We start from the raw sequence: 25,804 nt of genomic DNA, 5'->3' as shown, positions 1-25,804 counted from the left end.
ACTCACTGCCTTTACTGCATACACACCGATTGTGCTTAGGTACAAAGTAGCCCCCCAGAGGCTCCTACATAACCCAGGAAAAACCTGATTTATAACGGTGACTGTACTGACAAATGGCATATCCTGATAAAAGTGTAAGTGGTTATATTACACATGGATTTTTTTCTATGTACAGAAAACTTTGGCTCCCACTAAACAGGTTTTGGCTTTCCAGATGCAACTTTTAAGTGGGGTTTAATTTACTCAAGCTTATCCTCCGGAGGCCTGAGCTCTTGTTTGGGGTACATTTATAATTTCCTCTAGCTATTTGGCATTAGTTGGACCTTATAAAGATAAAAACTGAGCATCAAATTTAAACAGACACAGATGGGGACAGTGGGTTTATTTTACAGCATAGCACAGCTCTGTCACCGTTGTTTAAAAACTGTATTTATTGATTAGAAGGAAGTATAAGAGGCAGAAAAGCCAAAATGTAATGTTCCCATAAGAGGATGAAGAGTCTCGATAGGATAAGATGAAATTTTATTAATTATATAGCCAAAAAAATAACTGTGCCGTATGGAGCCCAATTTTGTGTCTGGAAAAGCTTTGATTATACTTTTACCTTTATTACTATCATTATACAAAAGCAAAAATTGTAGAGAGATTCGTAGCAAAAGTACCTTTATTGTGATGAAAAAATAACAGCAGTAATGCTTTCCTGGAAGAGGGATAAAAAGGAGTCATCACCGCTGACTTCGTATACGCTCAAAGGCGAATGTGAATTGATGATTGTTGTGGAAAAACTTTGAGAATCAGTCGAGAATGTTTTGAAAAGTCGGTGACACATGAAAGCTGAAACGGCTCCACATCCTCCTCTGGCATGCTGCTCCCAGTAGTGCTTTCTTGGCTTTTAAAATGTCTTTTCAAAAACAAAAACAAAAAAAGAAAAGCAAAAAAAAAAAAGAAAAGAAATGGAGATCACAGGGCGTGATCTATTTGACCAGCTTTGTCTTTCACACAGAACGCACATAAAGCAGCATTATGGCCCACGTTATCATCAGCAGCAAAGCCTAAAAACTGCTAATCCTGAAAAATACCACAAGTATGAAGCGACTTGTAGCGAGACTGAGAAACTGAGAGGCAGACGATCTCCTCCCCTCGTCTACCTGAAGAAGAAATAAAAGCTGCTCCGGCCGCTGTGGTAGCCCAGGTGAGACAGGCTGTGAATGTAAAATGCTGACTTGAGAGTTCTTTGAGCCGTTTGGGTGAAAACACAGCACTGAGGGTGCTGCGATTGTGAATGGGGACACAGAGAAGAGCCAACACGGTCAGTTAAACAGAGTTAAACAGAGGCTACAGATCAACACACAGATAATGTGATCTGCTCAGGCGAGCACGCCCAGAGTCTGCCTGAAAATCTGCTGCGCTCGGCGTCATTGTGTGAGTGATGGGTTGTTGGAGAAGCTTTCAGATTTATCTGAAATATTATCATTGAGCCTCATTCGATGATAGGCCTTTCAGATGCTATGTTATTCGGGTAAATCTAGGTGAAAAGAGAGCAGGCTTTATTGCCGCGTCTCTGGCACGGGATAATATGGATAGCAGTTGGAAGGAGAGCAAGGAATAAGGAGAGGCGAGGCTGTGTTCAACACCTAAACAGGTGATTTTCCGCCACGGTGACTCCTCTCAACACCTCGGCGGGAGGCACAAAATGACAGAGCTGGCCTAGCATTTGTACTGATTGCATGTGTTGGAAGAGATAAACAATGATCATCCAGTTTGTAGAGCCTGCATGTTAACCATTGTGGTTTATTCTTTTCATTCGCTACGAAAAAGGGCGTCTGAGAAGATTTTTGGCAGATCGGGATGCTCCGGTTTAACGCAAGTGTTGAAATAAGCTCACGTCGGTGTGTTTATTTAAAAAAAAAAACAACTAACAGTTTTAAGGTAAAATTCAAGCCAGCAAATTCAAAGCCTCCATTATATCATGTGACAACATTTTGTCACCTTTAGCCCCCTCTAGCTGCTTCGCTCTCCTGGTTTAATATAGGCAAACTTGCAAGGATACACGGGGATAAACACACACAAAATAAATGTGTCTGGCGGGGAGGAAAAAAAAAGCCTGCAAATTGTTAAAAATGCATCTTTTTCGGTATGAAGGGGGGAGTCTTTAAACTCCGCCGGGCTCTCCGTCGCCTTGTTTGACCATGAGGGTCACCTGGTGCAGCAACCCGTGTAATCTCAGGAATAGAGGGAAAAATAGTGTCCCCGCAAACCGTGGAGAGACCCCTGAAAATAAAATCGTCTGACACGAACAACTGGAGTTTATTCTTGGTTTTTGCTCTTTTCATGTGGCCGTTTTAAACTTAATTGCTTTCCCCCCCCCTTTTCGGGGCCTGCACTAGACAAAAAAAGAGCAAAGATAAATGGACAAGTGGTGGAGGTGCAAGCAAGAAGGGGGGGCAGATTTGTCTACGCTCGGGCTCGGGGATTTGTGCGAAGCGTATTTTCTGCTCATCTGTGAGTCAAGAAAAGAATCAAACGTGCGTTTAACCTAACAGGGAAATTTCAAAGAGAATTGACCTGATGCTGAAAGTGGTTACATACAAACTTTTTACAGGTAGAAACAATCATCTACAAAAATATCGGAAAGTTTTACCCTCAATCATCCAGCCACAGCTGAATCAAAGTGGACCCAGCAGGGTAAATCATCAGTCAATACCACTATTGTTTCTGTATGAGGAGAATGTCCTTTATCTGGAGCAACATGGAAGCTTCCCTCGTCCGTCCTCGCCCCACATCTCTGTCTCCTCCCTGCTCTTTTCCCACTCCGGAGTGAATGTAATCAGCTGTGACATGAGAAAACACGTTCTGTGTCTGTCAGGACTCTGCAAGTCTTCCGCTGACAGTCCTCTGCTGACTCCCCTCCTCCCCCAAAAAAGCCTCTCGCCCACCTCCCTGTCTCCCCTTCCTCACATCTGCTGTGCTTATGAACATCAAAATGCCATTAGGCCCTCCAAAACACCTCTAGTCCCTTGGTTGGCGGGGGCCTCGCACCGTGGTTGTGCACTCTGAGCCCTCCCAGCGCCAAATATTGCTCACCACTGGGCCTCAGCTCCAGCCGTTGTGAAAAATAAACCCCAAAAAGAGCCATTTTTGAGGAGAAATATTGGAACGTGAAAGACAGATAGAACAACTGGGGCAGATAACACCCGGCAAAATACAATAACGCTGCATCCGGTGACAGTCGGGCATTGTAATTGCTTAAGGCAGCGTAGGGATGGTGGTGGCAGCGGGTGTGGACGTGGAGGTGGCCGAGGTGGCACGGCGGGTGCTAATGGAGTGATGTCATATGGAAGACCAGAATGACAGCTAGTTAACTGAGGCGGTTTGGCTGATCAAATAAAATGCATTAACTCCAGGAAATGGATATCGCGGGCGGTCTCAGAAATGGCCATATCTAATGAGGCGAAATGCAAATGAGGGAGGAAAAGAGTCGTGAAAACGTTTAAACTAACTATAAAGGGATGATGGAGTGTCGGACAGTGGCCGTCAATCTCCCCGCTCATTACCTTCATGTGAAATTAACAGCAGCTTTAATCATTACATAAAATCTGCTCCAGCCCATTTGTTGATAATTGTGAGGCACGGCGGTTCAGAGCGGGTTCCTTGTCATTAATCACCGCAGCAGTATATTTCCACTGGTTAGGGGACACTCGAAGAGTAAAAATATAAGTTATACTACAGTCCTCCAACACTATTCCTCTTCCTGGAGAATGATCTATAATATTTAGCTGTTTCCAGATGTATTAAATTTGAAACTACTTGGTGATTAAGTATCTACAGGAAAGTGCTGACCATTTCAGCTCATGATGTGACATATTTGGTGCAGTTATTTCTGTACCATACTAGCGCTGGGCTGGAAATCACAGCCGCGACCAGCGTTGCGGGAAAATATACTGCTGCTCCGGCTATGATTTCTTAAAGTGGGTACCTGGCCACGGGAGAAAATGAAAAATCAAATCATTAGGCGATCCGACTGTGGAGAATCAACAAAGACTCTTTGCAGCCTTTAGATGAGCATTACCTCAAATATTCAATGTTTAATAAACCATATTTCTTGATTCTTGAGTTGTATTTCCACTGGACTGATTACATCCCATTGCTTTTCGTTTAGGTGGAAATGGCATCTCTTTTCACTCTGCTGTTGTTTGACATATAAATATAGCATTTGAATGACTTTAATATCTTCCTAATCAATGTCCAGTGATCTTTTGATGTCCTCAATTCAATATAGGAAGGGTCATCCATGCCGCAGCTTTATAAACACAATAAAGGTAAATGATTACTCTCCACAGTGGTGTCCAAAAATACGGCCAGTAATGAAGAGAAATGGAGGAGTTTGAGGAGGAGGCCTGTCATGTGTCATTGGCCAACTCTGAGCCCTAAGATTAATCACGAGAGAGGGGCTCTGTGGCTAAGATGTGGTCACTCTTGATCAATAAATCCACCACCCTCCCTCCCCTCCGTCCATGTCTCCTTCGCTCCCCCCCCCGCATCCCTCCCCCCCAAAAAAGAAAAAAAAGAAAAAGAAACAAATACAGAGTTGTTGGCATGAGCTAAATCAGCATAAGTGGAGAAGTGAATTGATGAAATATGCCGCCGTATTTGTATTGATTATCTCAGTTTCGACTTCAAAGGTTTCCCCCCACCTTTGAGGAGTTGACTCAAGGAAGTGCACTTTTCTTGGATTCCAGTTGAGTCTATTTACAAAACCCATCAATTGTACATTCCCGCTAATAATGAAAAAGGGCAGGTAGACAGAGGAGGTGGGGGTTGGGGTTGGGAGAAAATGCAAAAAAGCTCCTCAGAGAGTGCAGGTGCAAATGAAAGGAATTTAAACCCACACAGCCCACTTCATATTACAAAAATATACACCAAATCCAGCCTCGGCTTACTACGACTGGAAACACTGCAGAGAAGAATTTCTGATAATATTCTGCAGAGACCACAAATGGGACTTTTGACTTGCTCTATGAGGAGGGTATAATGCAATAACATTGCATTAAAAGGGCCTTTTTACAGCGTGGCAGAGCTGCGCAGCTGTATTCCTCGTGCGAGCCCGGTGCTCTGTTTGCGGTCACTAATGGGCATCAGAAATTACAGGCAGTGGAATCGCGCCCCGCGGGGGGACTGGCCTCCTCAGCAGAGCGGAGCACTTAGACGGTGTCTGGGAGGCTGCTGGAGGAGAAAGGGGGGAACTCAATGTCACAGCCCTGCCTCATAATTAAAGAAACCCTATTCCTTTTCCACTGTTAGGTGAGCCCTAGCTCGGTGCTCCATCTGAGGGCTCCCCTGTGGGCGTCTAATGCGTGTTGCCCCCAGTGTCCATGTGGGCTGATCAGGGAGCTGTGCCTTTCTGCTGGGTGTCTGAACTGCAAGCCCTCTGCCCACCTCGAGAGTAATGGGGCCAGGCTTAGAAGGATTGCAGATTTAAAAAAAGAAAAAAAAGAAAAAGTGACGGAAATATCAACTTGGCGAGCTCTGAAAACTCAACAAAACCAGAAAAGCCAAAAAGTAAGTGCAAGGTGCAATGTGGGTGCAGTTTTAAAAGTGAAAGTGCCCTCACAGTTTTCCAGAGGATCCTTGCGAAATATGATAAATTTAACTTTCGCCTTATTTAGAAATTCAAGGCTCATCGTCGCTCCTTAAGTCTCTAGATTTTCTCCCTGCCTAATCCCTCATTTGAAGTAAATAAAAGTAGTAGAGCTGTCATGGTCAGGTTGTTTTCCTCATCTAGCTCCCATGCTTTATAATTATTCATATGAAATGTGGTGCTGTTGATGGGCAACAGTCTTATTTTCTGCTTCAGTCAACAGTGCACATTTGTATTTCTAAATTGTGGCGCGCTTGTTATGTAAGGCAATTTTCTGCCTTCTTAAGAGCCGGATCTCCTGTGCATTAATAAGAGGCTAGGCTGAGCTGCTGGAGAGCCGAGGGCCCGCTCATGCTCTAAAACCACGCAGCTACCAGCAGCCATTTAAACACACAGCCTGCCATCATATACCGCGAGTATATATTTAAAAGTTTTATTTGAAATCTGGGGATTTAAAGCAGGTGTTATTGCGGATAATGCCAGGACGTGAGGACACTTTAAAGCTTCTACATGAAAGTAAAATTATAAGAGAAGAACGCCCAACTTTTATTCTCATGCATAAATATTTTTAAATGGTCTTTTTAATTGTCATTTCCATTAATTGTATCTTCCTCGCCAAAACTGGCAGAAAAAAGACACTCAAAACACTTTTTACTGGAAGAAATCATTTCAAATAATGTGTTTTTGTAATTCTTTTTATTTCAACATTTAAGAGCGACTTTTCCCTTTTAATGTAAACGCTGCCCAGCGTGCGCCACTGGGCCCACATTTAAGCATGTCATTTTAATTTTGATTTAATATCCTGCAGAATGACGGCGGCTCCCTCTTTGCTAAATTCAATGAGCACGGAGCTGATCTGGAAAATCAATTAATCGATGTGCAAGACTCATTTAATACACATGATAATATAATGGGAAAAATGTCCCCCCCCCCTACAAAAAAAAAAAGGGAGACATTTGGAGCAAATTGGACAGTGGTGATTTTAACAGTGGTTGACATAAGTAAAAGTGCACTGCAGCGGAAAACAGTGACATGAGTGTCTGAAGGGGCCTCAGCTGGAGACAAAAGCAGCAGTGATGGGCCCGAGATTTGAGGAGGATGGTGGAGTGAGCAGGAATGGGGAGGAAAAGGAGGAGGAGGAGGAATGGGAGGATGGCAAGGAGGTGAGGAAAGATGGAGAGTGCAGACAGCCAGGCCTCTGAAAGGCCGTTGTGGTTGGCAGCGGCTGACCTTGGTGACGATGGGTTTTCACCAGAGGCTTCTAATGAAGGCTGATTGCCAGGGAATAGTGAGGGAGCCAAAGGGGTGGAGAGGAGAGCGTGGAGGGGGGAGAGAGAGAGGAGAGGGAGAGAGAAAAGGATTGAGGAGAGACTCAGGTAATTGCAGCACTTGTGGGTTGAGGCCCTGCAGTCTTGTGATGTCGGGGTGCAGTGGGGAAGAAGAGAGATGTCTGTGGACGCTTTGGTGGTAAATTGTGGAGCACAGGGATAGGAGGCAGGCCCCTAGGCTGTAATTACCCCTATGAGTGTGTGGATGGAGAGTGGACAGGCCCAGTGTGGGGCTCTGACAGCGATCAAGGAGACGACTACGAAGGGGAGAGAGACAGACGGCGGGAGTCTGACGGAGGAGGAAGACAGGACGCCTCCACCTCCGCCAGGCCCCCCGAAAACCAGCCAGCCAGACACTGGACCAAGGTCAGAAGCTATTAGTGAACACACAACACGCTGGTGACAAGACAGCCATGACAAGAACAGCAGCACTGTAAAGGGTGCAGTTTCTGGATGGAGGAAGACATAATGTAGAAGGGGGGAAAAAGGGGCAATAAAAAGCAACTAATTAGATTAGAGGCACAAAGAGACGGATGCCGGGCCTCCGCTGAATGGCGCAGCAGGGTCAGGAGGGTCCGGGCAGACGAACTGGAATAAGACATTTGATAGGCTGGCCTAAGCTTCCCGCTGCCATGGATCAGTATGTACTGCCTCTCCTTTCTCCTGCCTGGGCTGATGTAACTCACTGGAGTGGCAAATTACACCAGACCTACAGCTGTAGCCCGACATTATGATTAATTTGATCAGTAATTTCTCCTGTTTTTCATTTTAATCGCCGAGACCATTCTGCTGTGGCAGGTCTTTCAGATCTAATTAAGATCAATTCCGGTGTAACAGACTTGGCGCGCCTTTACCCCGTCAAATCCCTGAGCTCTCCGGGCGTGGAGAAAACCCGCAGCTCTAATCAATCAACTTCCAGCAAAATCCAGCGGGCTCCCACAATCAGCCCATTAACGCACTTAAGCAAATTTCATAATCTTCCTCTGTCTATTTGTCATCACTGTGGTGGCTATTTCAGGCAGCTCCAGGCTGCCTCTGACTGCACTCTGCATGTTGGGGAGCTGCAGACAGAGTGTGTGAAAGGTGTAGGAAGGTAAATTCTCCCTTCATTTAACCACATTAGCTTCACTAATATAAGTTTAAAACACCGACTCGAGGGGGTTCGGTCTGCTGCCGTACGATTTGTAGTCTAATACGAGTATTAATGAGCTAATTAATGAAATTTGACTCACAAATTAAAAAATGCCAAACCCTCAAAAACACCAGGGATGTAATGAAGGCTTAGGATTTCTTCTCTGTGAGTTTACAAAGAATATCACACACCTCCCATGAGAAGAGAATTACAATGGGACATTAATTGGAACATAATGAGTGTTTGTCTCTCTGTGGCGCTGTGCAGTCTTTTCTGCAAATAGTTGAATGGCTGAGTGATTCTACTTGTTTGAATAATGACGGTAGGAAATAGGGGTGTTATCTGCAAAATGCTCATTGTATTATGGTAATTATGACTCCACTTTACTGCACACACTGGTTCCTCTGGGTAAAACACAGAAACACCAGAAATGCCCTTCTGTGCTGTTCATTAAAACATACAAAAGCACGGTCGGGGTGACGGTGCTCACGTGCGCACGAGAAAGTCTCCACTCGGGGAAGTGCTTTGAATTTAAAAACTTCTGTAAATGAACCAGAGACATGGGACTGAAAATCCAATCACTGACCCAAGCGGCGGAGGGAGGCGGAGCTGCTGTTTAAATCCTATTGCAGCCATGAGAGGGTGCTGAGGCCGCGGCCTGTCCTTCAGAGAGCCCCTCCCTGTGTAACTCACCCCTTGAAAATCCCAGCAATGACCCAGAGAAACTAAACCTTTTATGGCCATTTTGCTTCTTACACACACACACACACACACACACACACACACACACACACACACACACACACACACACACACACACACACACACACACACACACACAATAATCCTATTTGATGAGGCAATATCTCAAAGAAGGTCTGTCCTCAGCCATCGTAATCAGCAACCCTGCTTCCTTCACAGAAACACCACCTCGATAAAGCTCGGGAACTCAGACACGCAGTGAGCTTGTTTTGAAATAACAATGGTTCTGCTGCTTTTGTTTAGATTCTTGGAAATTTAACCAAGTGGTGGTTTCCTAGCATATTAAAGCTTAAGAGAGTATCTGTTACTTAAGGTGTTTACACACTGTCTGATGCAAGCTTAATGTGTGGATCTGTATGTTGGTCAGGAGCTCTTGTATCCACAGTCAGACCGGACAGCCTGTTTGGCGCGATGTAGCGGCCAGCCTTTGGAGCCCATTAAATCCAGAGGCTGTTTTTCCTGCTGAGTCTCACTAGGCCGTGACAGGGCCGGAGAGGGCTGCGAGGGGAAACAAATAGCCCAACTCATCCTGGCCATAAAGAAGCTTGCACCACAACCCAATAAGGGTCTGACGCTGATGAATGTGACCAGGGACAGAAAGGCGACCCTGGCCAGTCTCCACCAGAAATGAAACCACAGGGATATAAAATAGGTTATTATCGTCACACAGTGACAGGCAGACGGACAGAAGGGCAGAGATGGATGGACAGACAAAGTGACTAAAAAGGAGGTTGAGTGGGAAGAGCAGCAAAGATTAAAGGACTGATTACGACTGGAAAGCCTAAGGATAGATAACCTCAGAATCCCTCCTCGATCTGCAGCAGCAGGATACGATTAATGCGTCTCGCCTGGCTGTGAGGTTGGATGTGCTCAAGTGCGTCAAGGCTTCAATAAAAACATGCATATTCTAATAGGTCCACATGGACACCACTTGATAAAGATCATCTGCAGACAAACAATCGAGCGCAGAGTATACAGCTGCTGGTAAAGGCCACAATGATGCGATTCCCATCCACATGTCAGCTCATGAAGCACTTTTCTTTTTAAAAAGAAACACTTCTTGGCCTTACTGCAAGATCAGTGAGCAGAGCTATTGTTACTATGGTTGACGTAGATAATCTGTATTAATAAAAAGAACAAATTAATGGGCAACGGCAGTGACATGATGATAAATACGTTTTAACTCTGTTCTGATGTAATTTAAAATAGCCTTTAAATATTTACATTCTAAACCAAAACAGAACTAATAAAGACCAAAAATGAAACCTCAATCCACGTAAATATAAGAGTACTGATGTAGGTGAACAGGTTGGATTAAAACCAATCAGAAGTGCCAAATCCTCTTTAGATCTACCCTCACTCATACCAGTTGGCAACCCCCTGGCAACCTCTAGAGACAAGGACAAATGTATATTCCCTGAATGGTTGGCAAGTGGTTGCTGTTGCTGGAATAGATAGATCTCAAAGTGTGCGGCACCAAAAACCTCCTTATGATTGTTTTGGTTACTAGAAGATTGATGTAGTTTGCAAGGAAGATGCCAACTTGCCAACTTCGCCTTCAAAGTAAAAGCTCGGTTTTTTAAAACATGCTAGTTTAAGTGGTTTTCCATTTCCAGTTTGTTAGAGAGACTTTGCAGACAAGTCATCATCTTACATGTGAATCTGCTAGCAGCCAAAGCAATCACAAGGAGGATTTTGGTGCAGCACCTTCTTTGCGATTTATTTAATCTAACGACACCAATCACTCGCCTATGTCTTTGACACTGCATATGTCTTTAAGACCGATTTTGCCTAGTGACACCAAGTGGCCTCCACCAATCACTCATTAACTTGTCAGGGAGTACACATTTTTTACATATCTGGGGCTTAGCAATTAATTTTCCAGCAACCTCCAGCCAAAAATCCAAATAGAGTGTGCTGAATTAGAAGTTGTTTTAGAGAGAGGAGAAGCTGGACCTGTGCTTATCTACAAATACATGTTAGTTTGTGGACTCACGGGCAAAGGCATGGGTGGAGTGACGGGTGACGGGAGGCTGCGGGCTGGAGACTGGTTGGGTCGGTGCGGCGGGGACTGCTGCGGCTGCCCGGAGGTGGAGGAGCAGGTGGAGGCTGGAGACGGGACGGAGGTCTGCTGCTGCTGCTGGCTGGGTGGGGTCATGTGATGCTGGGATGACAGCTGGTTCTGGTTATGGGAGTGAGACTGTTGGTGATGGTGGTGCTGCTGTTGCTGCTGCTGATGTTGCTGTTGCTGCTGCTGCTGTTGTTGCTGCTGCTGCTGGTGGTGCTGCTGCATCTGTTGGAGCTGCTGCAGGTGCTGGAGCTGGGAGTTCAGTGATGAGGTAGCTGTTGATGAAAGGACAGGAGTTTGATTCTTCGTAGTGTCTGAGCCACACGCTGCAGAAGTGTTTCAGCACATAAACAAGAGGCCTTCATTATCTGAAGAATATTTTCACACCAAAGACAGAAACACATGCACACATAGAGTGTGGGATGCATAGGGTAAACAGTGAAAGACAGATGTAAATTGCATGGAGCCACAACAAGGTCCTCCTGGGTTTTTAGCCTGCATGATGGAGTCACTGAATTCAATTTAGCTAGTTGGAGGACAAAGCTATCAAGCCTGACTGATATAATTGCTCTCCGGAGCCAAAAGTCGTCATTGTCACTCGGAGAAAGAAAGAATCTTTGGTTTAATGGCTCAAAATCTCATAAGAAAGAGACATCCATCTTCTCTGTAAGAGTTCAGAAATAAACCCATTAACTAATTGGATCCAATAATAGCGTGCCATTAGAAAGTAATTCCAACATTTAAATGCTTATAAATTTTTATGCTGTTTAAAAAAAAAATCAGTTAACACTCAAGCTGCAGCCACACCAGACATGCAGATACTACCAAGTACCCAGAGAGCACACCTGACATAAAACAAATGTAAAAACATGTTGGTGTGACCGCTGTGCAGTTCACTCCAAACACCCGAATACACAACTTGGTGGATCTTCTGTCATTTCACACACACAAACACACACTTTATGTTTGAATGTCAGACGAAAGCCACAGCACAACACAGACAACGAATGATTTCTACTAAAGGAATCAACCGTAACACCATATGTGCGAAATGGGCTAAAAACAACAACATCTAAGCTGACCTTCACACCCTAAACAGAAGAAAGGACAAACTGAGTTTACACACAGATGTGATGGATAGAAGAGACTTTTTAAAACCGGTGTATGTCTTAACATGTTGACAGTTCAACCGCTTAAAAACAACTTTACATATCAGAACATATCATTGCTACGCTTGACTTCCAGCAGACTGCTGTGGACTGCTCGGTGATGCTACACAGCCTTAAACAGAAAAGAAAAGAGTGAAATCAACATTTGACTGTTTCTGTGCTGCAAAAGATAATTTGGGTTTAGTGGAGACAGGACTGATCTGTATGGAGATATTTCATCTAGCTTTTTACAGTGTAGTGCACAATAAAAAGACATTTCTGCCCTATGTAATTGTTTCCACAGTTAAAGTTACTTTCAGCTGCTCACTTACGCTCCGTTTGCAGACCCCCCATTCATCTCACCTGAGACGCCTTTGTTCTCTGGCCCTGGAGGCCGCAAACGCCGACGCAGAGGGAGAAGATCTGGCGTTCTGGTTCGACTGAGACGGCGCACTTACAGACCACCGTTACCCAGTTTATTACTGGCTAATATGCAGTCTCTGGAGAACAAGCTGTGCGAGCTTCGGGCACGGATCTCATTCCAGCGAGAGATGCGGGACTGCTGCGTGATCTGCCTCACAGAAACTTGGCTATCGGACAAAGTACCGGACTCCGCAATACAACTGCCGGGGTTCTCTGTGCACCGCGCGGACAGGTCACAGGATCTTACTGGGAAAAGCAGAGGCGGTGGTGTGTGTTTCATGATCAACAACAGCTGGTGTGATTATGCGAACGTGCACCCGGTCAAATCCTTCTGCTCACCGGACCTGGAGTACCTGATGATTAAGTGCCGGTGTTCCAGATCTACTGGCGTTTAGATCAACTGGCGTTGGTCGAACAGATGTGTGGCAGACTTGCGTTTCAGGAGCTGCTACCGACAAACCAGCAAAAAAACGCCAAATGTGTCACCTGTGACACTTGTGAGGTTGTCTCAAACACACTCCGTCAGTCTTGATGCTGTTGAACAACAAAATGTTTAAAAATGTGGCGAGTTCACCTGGTGATATCCTCATGCGCGACGCGATCGCGAAAACAGCAAACAAGTAACACCACGCCGATGTTGTTCACAGGACACAAAGAGTAAACGATCGGGAGACTCTTGTCGTCGTTATCGTTCCCCTCGCACGGTTTATTTCTCCGAATTCAGCGTTTTTGCTTCACAACTACAGCGTGCTGTTTACTTTGTGCACTAACATGGAGTCGAGTCAACCAGCGCCACCTCTGGCCAAGTGCCACAGCCTACAGCCAGATCAACCTGTGACACACATCTGCACCACGTTTGAATTCGTGTCATGCACATTTGTACCTTTCAATTGTGTCTGTTTGTGCGTCATGCAAATAAACCTTTGAAAAGAATGAAATTATATCATATATTTATTATCAGCCTACATTTGTACAAAATGCCAAATGACATACACATAAGAATCACCATCCTGATATCAATACTTTTGCCCATACGAAAAATGTCGTGAACACACTAATATTTCACCAGTGTTGTAACATCACATGTCGTTAGCGTAGTCTGTCTGTGTCTGCCCTCTGCAAACAAACATGTTAGAGTTGGTTGTGATATACAGTCTGCATAAGTGTGGTCAATCTAATAAACATTTGTAAGGAGATGGCAGTTACTGTGAATGTACAGCAGGTGATTAGTAATAAACAGCCAGACAATGACTCTGACAATCTCATTCAATCTTGCAGATTGCACCTTCTGTGGAAAGTGGTACCACACGGTGTGTGTGGACTTCCCTTGTGCAGAAGGCGACTACAAATGTTGTGGGTGCTAAATAAACAGAAAAAAGTGATCCCTGTTGTCTTTGCTTACTGATTGTTTTTAGTGTTGACAATCCACATTGCTGGCATTGCATCTTTCAACATGTTTGTGGGTAGATTTGGATGTACCAGGGGTAAGTGCAGCCACTCAGCCTCTACTCACTGTGATCATAGCAGCAGGTGCAGATGTGTCACAAGTTAATCTAGTAGTGGCCTATGGTCATGTGTTAGTGGTGGGAACAGTCATATCCACTCACTCTCACTGGCTGTTTATTACTAATCACTGTGTAACTGCTGTGAATTCACAGTAACTGCCGTCTCCTTACAAATGTTCATTAGATTAACCACACTTATACAGACTGTATATAACTCCAGCCATGTTGATGAATTGCCTATATTGGCTGGAAATATTCATTTTCAGGGAAAAGACACAGACAGACTATGCTAGCGACATGTGATGTTACAACACTAATGAAATATTGATGTGTCATATTTGTCCAAGGCGTATTTCATTGTTATGGAAAAAGAGAATATCAAAATCATGATGACCAATTGGAGTGGTGATTTCTATGACTTTGTGTATATAATTTGGAATTTTGTACAAATGTAGGCCAATAAGGAATATATGATATCATTTCATTATTTTCAAAGGTTTATTTGCATGACGCACAAACAGACACAATTGAAAGGTACAAATGTGCATGACACGAATTCAAACGTGGTGCAGATGTGTGTCACAGGTTGATCTGGCTGTAGGCTGTGGCACTTGGCCAGAGGTGGCGCTGGTTGACTCGACTCCATGTTAGTGCACAAAGTAAACAGCACGCTGTAGTTGTGAAGCAAAAACGCTGAATTCGGAGAAATAAACCGTGCGAGGGGAACGATAACGACGACAAGAGTCTCCCGATCGTTTACTCTTTGTGTCCTGTGAACAACAACGGCGTGGTGTTACTTGTTTGCTGTTTTCGCGATCGCGTCGCGCATGAGGATATCACCAGGTAAACTCGCCACATTTTTAAGCATTTTGTTGTTCAACAGCATCAAGACTGACGGAGTGTGTTTGAGACAACCTCACAAATGTCACAGATGACACATTTGGCGTTTTTTTGCTGGTTTGTCGGTAGCAGCTCCTGAAACGCAAGACTGACACACATCTGTTCGACCAACGCCAGTTGATCTAAACGCCAGTAGATCTGGAACACCGGCCATTCTGGCTACCGAGGGAATTTACAGCAGTGATTATTACGGCTGTTTACATTCCCCCACAAGCCGACACTGACCGTGCACTCAGGGAACTGTACAGCGCGATCAGCAGCGAGGAAACCGCACACCCAGAGGCAGCGTTTATCACAGCCGGAGACTTTAATAAGGGAAACCTGAAGAAAGTCTCACCAAAACTCCATCAACACATCCTTTTCAACACACGTGGAAACCGGCAACTCGACCACTGTTACACCTCTTTCCGGGATGCGTACAAAGCCCTCCCCCGCGCCCCATTCGGCCAATCAGATCACTGCTCCGGAGGGCGGTGCACTGTTGGACGGACCAATCGGAGTCTGCGCTGCGGGACTGTTTTGATCACGCGGACTGGGAAATGTTTCACGTGGCCGCCAGAGACATTGATGAATACACAGACTCAGTCTGTGGATTTATCAGGAAATGCGTGGAAGATGTCGTCCCATCCAGAACAGTCAAATCCTTCCCAAATCAAAAACCCTGGATTAACGGAGATGTTCGCGCGGCACTGGCGGCACGGAACACCGCCTTTGCCTCCGCGAACACATCGGACTACAAACACGCACATTACCAACTCCGGAAGACGATCAAAGCAGCCAAACGTGAGTACAGGGACAGGGTGGAACAACAGTTTGACAACCCTCGGAGTATGTGGCAGGGACTAAACACGATCACAGACTTTAGAGGGAAAACCAGCACACCGCAGACCACGGCCTCTCTGTGTGAGGATCTAAACGTATTCTACGCTAGATTCGACACAGCGAACACCATGAGACCGGACAGTGTGCGCACCGCGGATGACGTCAGTGCGCACACTGTGTCTGAGGAGGATGTGCGGAAGTGCTTCAGGAAGGTGAACGCATGCAAAGCTACTGGTCCGGACGGGATTCCCGGCCGCGTCCTCAGGTCATGCGCGGCTCAGCTGGCTGGAGTGTTCACGCACATCTTCAACCTTTCCCTCTCTCTGTCTGTAGTCCCAGCCTGCTTCAAAATGGCCACCATCGTCCCTGTACCCAAATCCTCCACCATCTCCTCATTGAACGACTGGCGACCTGTAGCCCTGACCCCCATCGTAAGCAAATGCTTCGAGAAGCTGGTCAGGGACTTCATCTGCTCTGCACTACCCGACTCACTGGACCCTCTACAGTTTGCATACCGCCACAACAGGTCCACTGATGATGCCATAGCCCTGACACTACACACTGCCCTGTCACACCTGGAGAAGAGAGACACGTATGTGAGGATGCTGTTTGTAGATTACAGCTCAGCATTCAATACCATCGTTCCCTCGAAGCTGGACAGGAAACTGCAGGATCTAGGACTGAGCAGCTCCCTCTGCAGCTGGATCCTTAGCTTCCTGTCTGACAGACGCCAGGTGGTCAGACTGGGCAGCATCACCTCATCCCCCATCACACTGAACACTGGTGCTCCACAGGGGTGTGTACTGAGCCCTCTCCTGTACTCACTCTACACCTACGACTGCACAGCCACTAACAGCTCCAACATCATTGTGAAGTTTGCGGACGACACTACAGTGGTGGGTCTTATCACCAACGGTGATGAGACGGCTTACAGGGAGGAGGTCAGCGCCCTGACCCACTGGTGTCAAGACAACCATCTCACCCTCAACGTCGCAAAGACAAAGGAGTTGATAGTGGACTTCCGGAGGTGCAGAGAAGTACACACCCCCATCACCATCAACGGCGCTGCTGTGGAGAGAGTGAGCAGCTTCCGGTTCCTTGGCGTACACCTGGCTGAGGATCTTACGTGGTCAGTACACACAAACAAAACAGTGAAGAAGGCGCAGCAGCGCCTCTTCTTTCTCAGGAGACTGAAAAGATTCGGCATGAGCCCCCGCATCCTCAGGACCTTCTATCACTGTGCCATTGAGAGCATCCTCACTGGATGCATCACCACCTGGTATGGCAACAGCACCGCCTACAACTGCAAAGCTCTCCAGCGAGTAGTGCGGTGCTCTGAACGGATAATTGGAGGTGAGCTTCCCTCCCTCCAAGACATCTACAGGAAGCGGTGCCTGAGGAAAGCGGGGAGGATCATCAAGGACTCCAGTCACCCCAGCCATAAACTGTTCAGACTGCTTCCATCAGGAAGGAGGTTCTGCAGCATCCGGTCCCGTACCAGCAGACTGAGAGACAGCTTTTTCCATCAGGCCATCAGACTGCTGAACACGTCATAGACACCTCAGCTTCACTACTGGAACTTCAACATTATGCACTCCACACTGTATATAAATGCCACTTGTTTTGCACATATTCAACTCTGTATATTTTATATATTTTATTATTGTGTGGATGCTTTAAGCATCCACACTATTGAGTTCCTGTTTCTCTTTCTTCTTTATTATTATTATTCCGGGTGTTTCCGTACACTTTTCGCCGTAGAACTACTTCCACAATTTTCAGCCGATTTTCACTGTTCAAATTTTAAACTATTCTGCTATTTTTGCTAATGCCGGCTATGACTTTTGGTATTTTTAACTATTATACTTTTTAAAAATTCCACTTTTTTCCTTTAATTTGTCCCATTGAAATGAATGGGAAACTTCAGCAATTCTGCTAAAATTTGCTTGTTTTTGAAACTTAACTACTTCCTCATACTTTCACCTAGAACAACCATTCAAATTTTAAAATGTTCACAAATTATTGGGCTATTCAGGTATGATTCAGCTTTTTCAAATCTTTTACTGTTTTACTTTTATGCCTCTTAAAGTTTTGAGTTGCAAAATTGTGATTTTTCACAAAATACATGCGTTGTTATGGTTGCTATGCTCTTGGCTTCCAGTGTGCCACTGAAGCTTTTGCAGTCTTCTCTTCATGTCCGAACAACTGTTTGCTACTTGCTCAATTTTCACTCAACTTCCACAAATTATACATCAAAACGTAGGTATTTTTGCTGGCTTTCAGAAAATGTCACTATCATTGTTGTGGTATTCATAGAACTTTCGCAAATCTCCTCAGACTAACACAAGGTCAGAAAACTCTCCATATAAAGTGAATGGAGAGCTTGTTCAAAATCATCGCTGCATTTCTGTAATGAGAGGCATATTCGAATCGTCATATCTCCTTAACGAAGCAAAGTTAAGACATGAGGCTTGTCCCCGAATATCTTCAGACACCCCTGACGCTCACAATTCAAGAATTTCTTTCTCAGCTATTACCGTTCTGAAATGAGTTGGACTTGTTTGAGGGTAGGAAATTCGTCCTTCGCTCAGATTTCTTCAGATTTCAAACTGTGGAAATGAACCACTTTTTTCTCTCGTCATAACTTTTTGTTGGATTTCCACAGAGACCTGAAAATTTCCATGATTGTTCACCAAAGCCTGCTGTCTCTTACGGTGAAAGAATGATATCGATACTCCAAATAGATTTCAAGTCACAAAGCGTTGTTTGAGGGCAAGTCAAGGCAGTTTTTGCTTCGCTCTACTCAGTTATGGTGCATTAGAAGTCAAATATCTTTAATAATTCATATTTTAATGATAAATTGTAAACACTGGAAGATTCCCCCATCTCTTCTGAACAAAACGGTGTAAGAATGACCGCTCTAGCCCCTACGGTTTGGAAATTATGGTCATTTGTTTGAGGGGAGTCCTCACTATGAGAAATAGGCTGCAATAATCCTGTGCCTCTCTGTGCTGCGTGTGTAAAAAGAGGCACATGTTTTGGCGGGAAAAAGTACACAGGCTCTCTGATTGGTGGATTCAAATTCAGCAGCTCCCAGGCTGACCTAGAAACTTACTTCTCTCTCCCTGTGCATTTTTTTGCTGATTTTTTCATTTAACAAGTATATTTGAGGGACCCTCAGCATGTTCAGCATTTTTTCAGCTGTCCATTTTGCTTTTCCAATTTTTCTGTTTAACTTATTACTATTGTGCTAAATCATACTATTTCTGCTATTTTATAAGATTTGTGCCTAATATAGTATTTCTGCTAAATTACAGTATTTCTGCTTTTTATACTATTTGTGCTAAAACATAGTATTTCTACTAAATGTAGTATTTATGCTTAATCATACTATTTCTGCTTTTTATGGGATTTGTGCCTAATATAGTATTTCTGCTTTTTATAGGATTTTTGCTCAAACATAGTATTTCTACTAAATGTAGTGTTTATGCTTAATCATCCTATTTCTGCTTTTTATAGGATTTGTGCTTAATATAGTATTTCTGCTAAATTATAGTATTTCTGCTTTTTATAGTATTTGTGCTAAAACATAGTATTTCTACTAAATGTAGTATTTATGCTTAATCATAGTATTTCTATATATTTCTGCCAGGTCCCCAGGCAGCCAATCCTCTGTGAGGACTTAGACATTCAAATTTTCAAATCAGGGCCTGCACGGTTTCCCAGCCAATCATATATGTGTCCTGAGGCATTCAAATTTGCATATTGGGGCCTTCATGGCTTCTAAGCCAGCCAATCATATCTGAGGGCTGAGGAATTCAAATCCACAAATCAGGGCCTGCACGGCTTCCCAGGCAGCCAATCATATATGTGGCCTCAGCCATTCAAATTTGCATATTGGGGAATTCGTGGCTTCTAAGTCAACAAGTCATCCATGTCGTATATCTCTAAAAATTCACATTTTAATGATAAATTGTTAACACTCGAAGATTCCCCCATCTCTTCTGAAGAAAACGGTTTAAGAATGACCGTTCTAGCCCCTACGGTTAGGAAATTATGGTCATTTGTTTGTGGGGAGTCCTCACTATGAGAAATAGGCTGCAATAATCCTGTGCCTCTCTGTGCTGCGTGTGTAAAAAGATGCACCTGTTTTGGCGGGAAAACGTAAACAGCCACTCTGATTGGTGGATTTAAATTCGGCAGCTCTCTCCCTCTGTGTCTGTCTGTGTGTGTGTGTGTGTGTGTGTGTGTGTGTGTTTAGTGGGAGAGAGAGGACCCTGCCCTTATTTGGCAGCATGTCATTGTAGGATTTAAATTGAATATAGTTAGACTGGTTGACTGGATTAGAGCCTGTGTTTGTGTGTCCCTCTGTGCATTTCTGTTTCAATATGCCTCCATATTTGTAATTTTGTAAGTTATTACTATTCTGCTAAATCATAGTATTTCTGGTACTTTTCGGTACTTGTGCTAAATACAGTATTTCTGCTAAATCATACTATTTCTGCTTTTCATAAGATTTGTGCATAATATAGTATTTCTGCTAAATTATAGTATTTATTCTTTTTATAAGATTTGTGCCTAACATAGTATTTCTGCTAAATTATAGTATTTCTGCTTTTTATACTATTTGTGCCTAATATAGTATTTCTGCTTTTTATAGGATTTGTGCCTAATATAGTATTTCTGCTTTTTATAGGATTTGTGCCTAATATAGTATTTCTGCTTTTTATAGGATTTGTACCTAATATAGTATTTCTGCTTTTTATAGGATTTGTGCCTAATATAGTATTTCTGCTTTTTATAGGATTTGTACCTAATATAGTATTTCTGCTTTTTATAGGATTTGTACCTAATATAGTATTTCTGCTTTTTATAGGATTTGTGCCTAATATAGTATTTCTGCTTTTTATAGGATTTGTACCTAATATAGTATTTCTGCTTTTTATATTATTTGTGCCTAATATAGTATTTCTGCTAAATTATAGTATTTCTGCTTTTTATAGTATTTGTGCAAAAACATAGTATTTCTATATATTTCTGCCAGGTCCCCAGGCAGCCAATCCTCTCTGAGGACTGAGACATTCAAATTTTCAAATCAGGGCCTGCACGGCTTCCCAGCCAATCATATATGTGTCCTGAGGCATTCAAATTTGCATATTGGGGCCTTCATGGCTTCTAAGCCAGCCAATCATATCTGAGGGCTGAGGAATTCAAATCCACAAATCAGGGCCTGCACGGCTTCCCAGCCAGCCAATCATATATGTGGCCTCAGCCATTCAAATTTGCATATTGGGGAATTCGTGGCTTCTAAGTCAATAAGTCATCCATGTCATATATCTCTAAAAATTCATATTTGAATGATAAATTGTCAACACTTGAAGATTCCCCAATCACTTCTGAACAAAACGGTGTAAGAATGACCGCTCTAGCCCCTACAGTTAGGAAATTATGGTCATTTGTTTGAGGGGAGTCCTCACTATGAGAAATAGACTGCAATAATCCTGTGCCTCTCTGTGCTGTGTGTGTAAAAAGATGCACCTGTTTTGGCGGGAAAACGTAAACAGCCACTCTGATTGGTGGATTTAAATTCGGCAGCTCTCTCCCTCTGTGTGTGTGTGTGTGTGTGTGTGTGTGTGTGTGTGTGTGTGTTTGTTTAGTGGGAGAGAGAGGACCCTGCCCTTATTTGGCAGCATGTCATTGTAGGATTTAAATTGAATATAGTTAGACTGGTTGACTGAATTGGATCTTGTGTGTGTGTCTCTCTGTGCATGTGTGTTTCCTCATGTGTACATATTTGTAATTGTGTGGCTGTCATAAATTTTTTTTCAGATTTTTGTCATTTAACAAGTATATTTGAGGGACCCTCAGCATGTTCAGCATTTTTTCAGCTGTCCATTTTGCTTTTCCAATTTTTCTGTTTAACTTATTACTATTGTGCTAAATCATACTATTTCTGCTATTTTATAAGATTTGTGCTTAATATACTATTTCTGCTTTTATAGGATTTGTGCTTAATATAGTATTTCTGCTTTTTATAAGATTTGTGCTTAATATAGTATTTCTGCTAAATGTAGTATTTATGCTTAATATAGTATTTCTGCTAAATTTAGTATTTCTGATTAATTATAGTTTTTCTACTAAATCATAGTACAGTATTTCTGCTTTTTATGGGATTTGTGCTAAAACAAAGTATTTCTACTAAATGTAGTATTTATGCTTAATCATACCATTTCTGCTTTTTATAGGATTTGTGCTTAATATAGTATTTCTGCTAAATTATAGTATTTCTGCCAAATTATAATATTTGTGCTAAAACATAGTCTTAATTTAAAATTACAATATTCATAGTTCATCACAGTGTCTCTGGTAAATCACGATATTTCTGCTCTGTTGTACCATTTTTCTAAATCATAGTGTTTCTGTAATGTTTAAGTATTTTTGGCTAAATATATTCTTTCTGTTATCTTATACTATTTCTCCTAAATTCTTGTATTTTTGAGAAGTTATCATGTTTCTGGTAAGTTACAATATTTCTGCTAAATTCTGCTATGCTATTGTATCTCTGCCAAGTATTATGTTTCCTCTAAGATATTGCAGTTCTGCTAAGTTATTCCATTTTAGCAAACTTCTTTTGCTTCTGCAAAGTTTTTACAATTTCTGCAACTTTTCAGCTTTTTCAGCTACTTTTTGCATACAGCTTCAGCTTTAAGCATCCACACTGCATTTTCGCAGGAAATGCAAATTTTTCTAGTTATTATTTTATTTTATTTTTTTACTATTTAATTTGTAAAAATGTGTATACACACACACACACACACACACACACACACACACACACACACACACACACACACACACACACACGTAGGAAAATATTTAGTATACACATCCAGAAATGCATACACTATTATATATTGTACATATATTTATTAGTTTCAGGTTGGCCATTCTTGTATTTTGCTCGTTTGTGTTGTTGTGTTTGCACATCTCTGTTGCTTGTGGGGCTCGCACACAAGAATTTCACTCGCATGTGCTGTGCCAGTGTGCCTGCACATGTGATGTGACAATAAAAGTGATTTGATTTGATTTGATTTGATTTATTCAGAAGAGGGTGACCACAGCAGGTAGCTCTGCATGTTTGATTTGCCCTTCTTAACACAACCCACAAAAGAGTTTGTTTCTCCTCCCAAAATTGAATTCAGCCTCATTTGCTTGTTAGGCAAAAGTGTAAACTACTGCACTATAGAGCCGCTTCAGTTCTTAAAAATAGTCAAAAAATAATCTTAAAACCTACAACTTCTTTGGATGGAAAGTAGACTCTGATCTTTCAGTACTAGCATTTCAATTCCATTCAATTCAGTTTATTTACAAATCCCATCAACAGTCGCCTCAAAGTGCTTAAAACATCCAGAAAAATGAAAATGTAAACACAGAAAAACACCCTTCAATCATGCTATGAGTGTTGATGTTGCATAGTTTGCCCACCAGAGGGCACTCTACAATATGTCTCTGGGTTGCAACAACCACAACAGGCAGTTGATTCAAGAACTATCGGGCGGTGGTAAACGAATAATCCACGAGTTGTTGTAACAGCAAAATTACTTTTTAAACATCACTTTCGTTATCTTAGACTACACTATTAAATTACTCCATATAATTCTGCGTTGTGTGTCTGAATTAAAAAAATTTCGGATTTTTAAATCACCAAATATCGGTATCGGTCTTTAAAATCTCATATACTAAAAAGCAAGGTAATTATGCTGAGTAAAGCATATGCTGTCTAAACAAGCTAAATTAACAAGTTTTGCGAAAAATACACTTCCTGTTTTTAGAATTAGGAAAATAAAGACTAAATAAATACTTCAATTAAACTTCTATTAATAACTAAATTAACTACGTTTGCCTCTTTTAAGTCAAATGTTCATGCTTTAAAACTAAAAATCCACAAACTAGGGTGTAAACTGTGATGTCATTCTGAAAAACATATAAAGTGTCGCAGATAATGTATTTATACTATATTAACATACACGGCCGAACTAAGCTAAGCTAAATATTTACAGTGTCTATAACACAAAGGCCCTGATAACAAACACTGGAAAATGACTTGTGAACATCTATTGATAATACGGCCCAGCAATTGTGAACACATCGTAGACAAGCTTGTACACACACCGAATCAATGCACTTAAATTATTTAAGTATGCTTGTCTCATAAAAGATGAATAAAACATCAGGGCAGACAAGTCTTTGATTAGCGTGGTCACTTCGTCTCCAGGACAGGCACAGATGAACATTTGATGAAGATCAGATCATCCTCCTCTTTCCTCACTCTGCAGAAGCCCAGCCAAAGAGAGCCGGCATCTCTCGGCCAGTAAACAGCACACTTTTACATTTCTTCTACCTCCTGACACATTGACACCTCTCTCACACCCCCACCATGAATTATATATCATCTGTGCAAACGGCAAGAGTCCAATTCGCACTTGAAATGTTGGGGCAAGTTGTCTAGCAAGCGCTGAGCCCCTGACAGGACCGGCTCTTTTCCTTTGCAACTTCACAACGACAAAATGTTGAGCCCCATTTAAAGATGGAATAAAAGGGAACAAAGACGGAGAAAACAAAAGGGGGGCAAAATGAGATTTCTGTCAAAAAATTATCGAAACCAGGCGAAGATCAAAGACGATTGAAGAATTTCCTCCAGCGCCAACCATTACGCCAAGGAACACGAGGCACAACAAAAGAATATGAAGCAGAAGAAAACAAATACAGAGGGAATATGGAAGAAGCCCCATGTGGCCTTATTATAAGGGCTACACTGCAGGTAACTATATTCTTTAACAGCAGTGCTTTATAAATTCTGTCATCTTGTTAAGACTGTCAGGACCACTGACCCTCCCTTCCTCTCTAACTGGGCAACTGGCATTTTGAAGCTCATTCTTTTAACCACAGCTGTCTGATTGCTTTGGTTGAGCACATAATCCAAACAGCTTGTCTCAGCTAATTGTTTGTGCTCCTTCCTCCAGCAGACACAGGGCCGAGGATGAGAGCGGGAGCTTCACTTGTGATGGAGAGAGGGCAAAAGGGTGCCGGGATCCTATAGAGCTCATTATATCTCCCACTGTCTCTTTGTTGTGTTTCATATTCACTAGTTCTCGTCTGCTGCGATGCAGTCAGCGCTCCCACTTAGTCATCGCGCCTGAGGGGTGGAAGAGCAAGGGTCTCACTTTCAGTGTTGTCACAACTTGCCTATGTTAATGTTTCTAATGAGGAATGAGCCAGATCATGCGGCGCAATGATCAGATGCAAACGAAACTCAATTTTAAACTTTTAACAACAATCATTTGGGACTCCGAGACACCAGCGCTGAGAAGTCTCAGGCCTTCAACCTCAGCGCTTTGAGAAACTGTCTGCCATCTCTCTTTCAGAGCTTCTTCTTCTTTTTCTTTTTTTTCGCTTTAGTGCCACAGTAGAAATCAACTGTTATCTCTGACTGTCCTGGCCCAGGCTTGTGAAGTAGTGGAGGACGAAGCGAGACTGATTGTCAGAGGTCGAAAGGCTAGGTCAAAGCCGGCTCGTTCGTCAGACAAAATGCTATTTTTGTTTCCTGTGCGGTTGAGTAGTGGGGTGGGAGGGCGGGCAGTCTGCTCTCTCATTACCAGCGCTATCTCAGTAGTCACTGCCAACCCACCTATTACAGCACTTTTCTCTCTGGGGCTGATTCAAGCTCCTTGTTTTCCTCCCGATGTACAACACCTGCCTTTGTAACTATTTCCCTTGAATTGCCTTATACACCCTTTGCCTGTGTGCTTGTTTGTGCATATGTAAATGAGTCTGGCTACCTGTTGGTATCGTGTCATCCTAACATCCACAGTGCATTTTTCGAGTTAAATGAAATATGAAAACATCTGTTGATGCATTTAGCCTTTCTGAAAAGCAAAAAATAGGTGGTCGTCATGTTATAGCGCTTAGAAAAGACCCGGGCAAGGCCAGCATGAAGAGTGATTGCAGGGTCATAGCAATCACATCTACACAAAGGGACTTTGACTATCATTCGTTCTATCAAACCGCACGTGATCTG

The 25,804-nt window shown here is 43.0% G+C and overlaps 1 protein-coding gene across 3 annotated transcripts in view; it reads right to left on the bottom strand.

The window, feature by feature from the left end:
- Nucleotides 1–25,804, bottom strand: part of pou6f2 (POU class 6 homeobox 2) — an 85,886-nt gene that overhangs the window by 22,993 nt on the left and 37,089 nt on the right. For all 3 annotated transcript variants that reach the window (XM_085418964.1, XM_085418966.1, XM_085418965.1), the window contains exon 5: nucleotides 10,857–11,203. In XM_085418964.1, the coding sequence (XP_085275090.1) occupies nucleotides 10,857–11,203 (347 nt within the window). The remainder of the gene's footprint in view (nucleotides 1–10,856; nucleotides 11,204–25,804) is intronic.

Source organism: Rhamphochromis longiceps, linkage group LG9 (assembly GCF_057381845.1).
Source record: "Rhamphochromis longiceps isolate RC_006_pf linkage group LG9, R_longiceps_female_GT1.1, whole genome shotgun sequence".
Taxonomy (NCBI): Eukaryota; Metazoa; Chordata; class Actinopteri; order Cichliformes; family Cichlidae; genus Rhamphochromis; species Rhamphochromis longiceps.
This window is presented reverse-complemented; position numbering and strand designations above follow the sequence as displayed.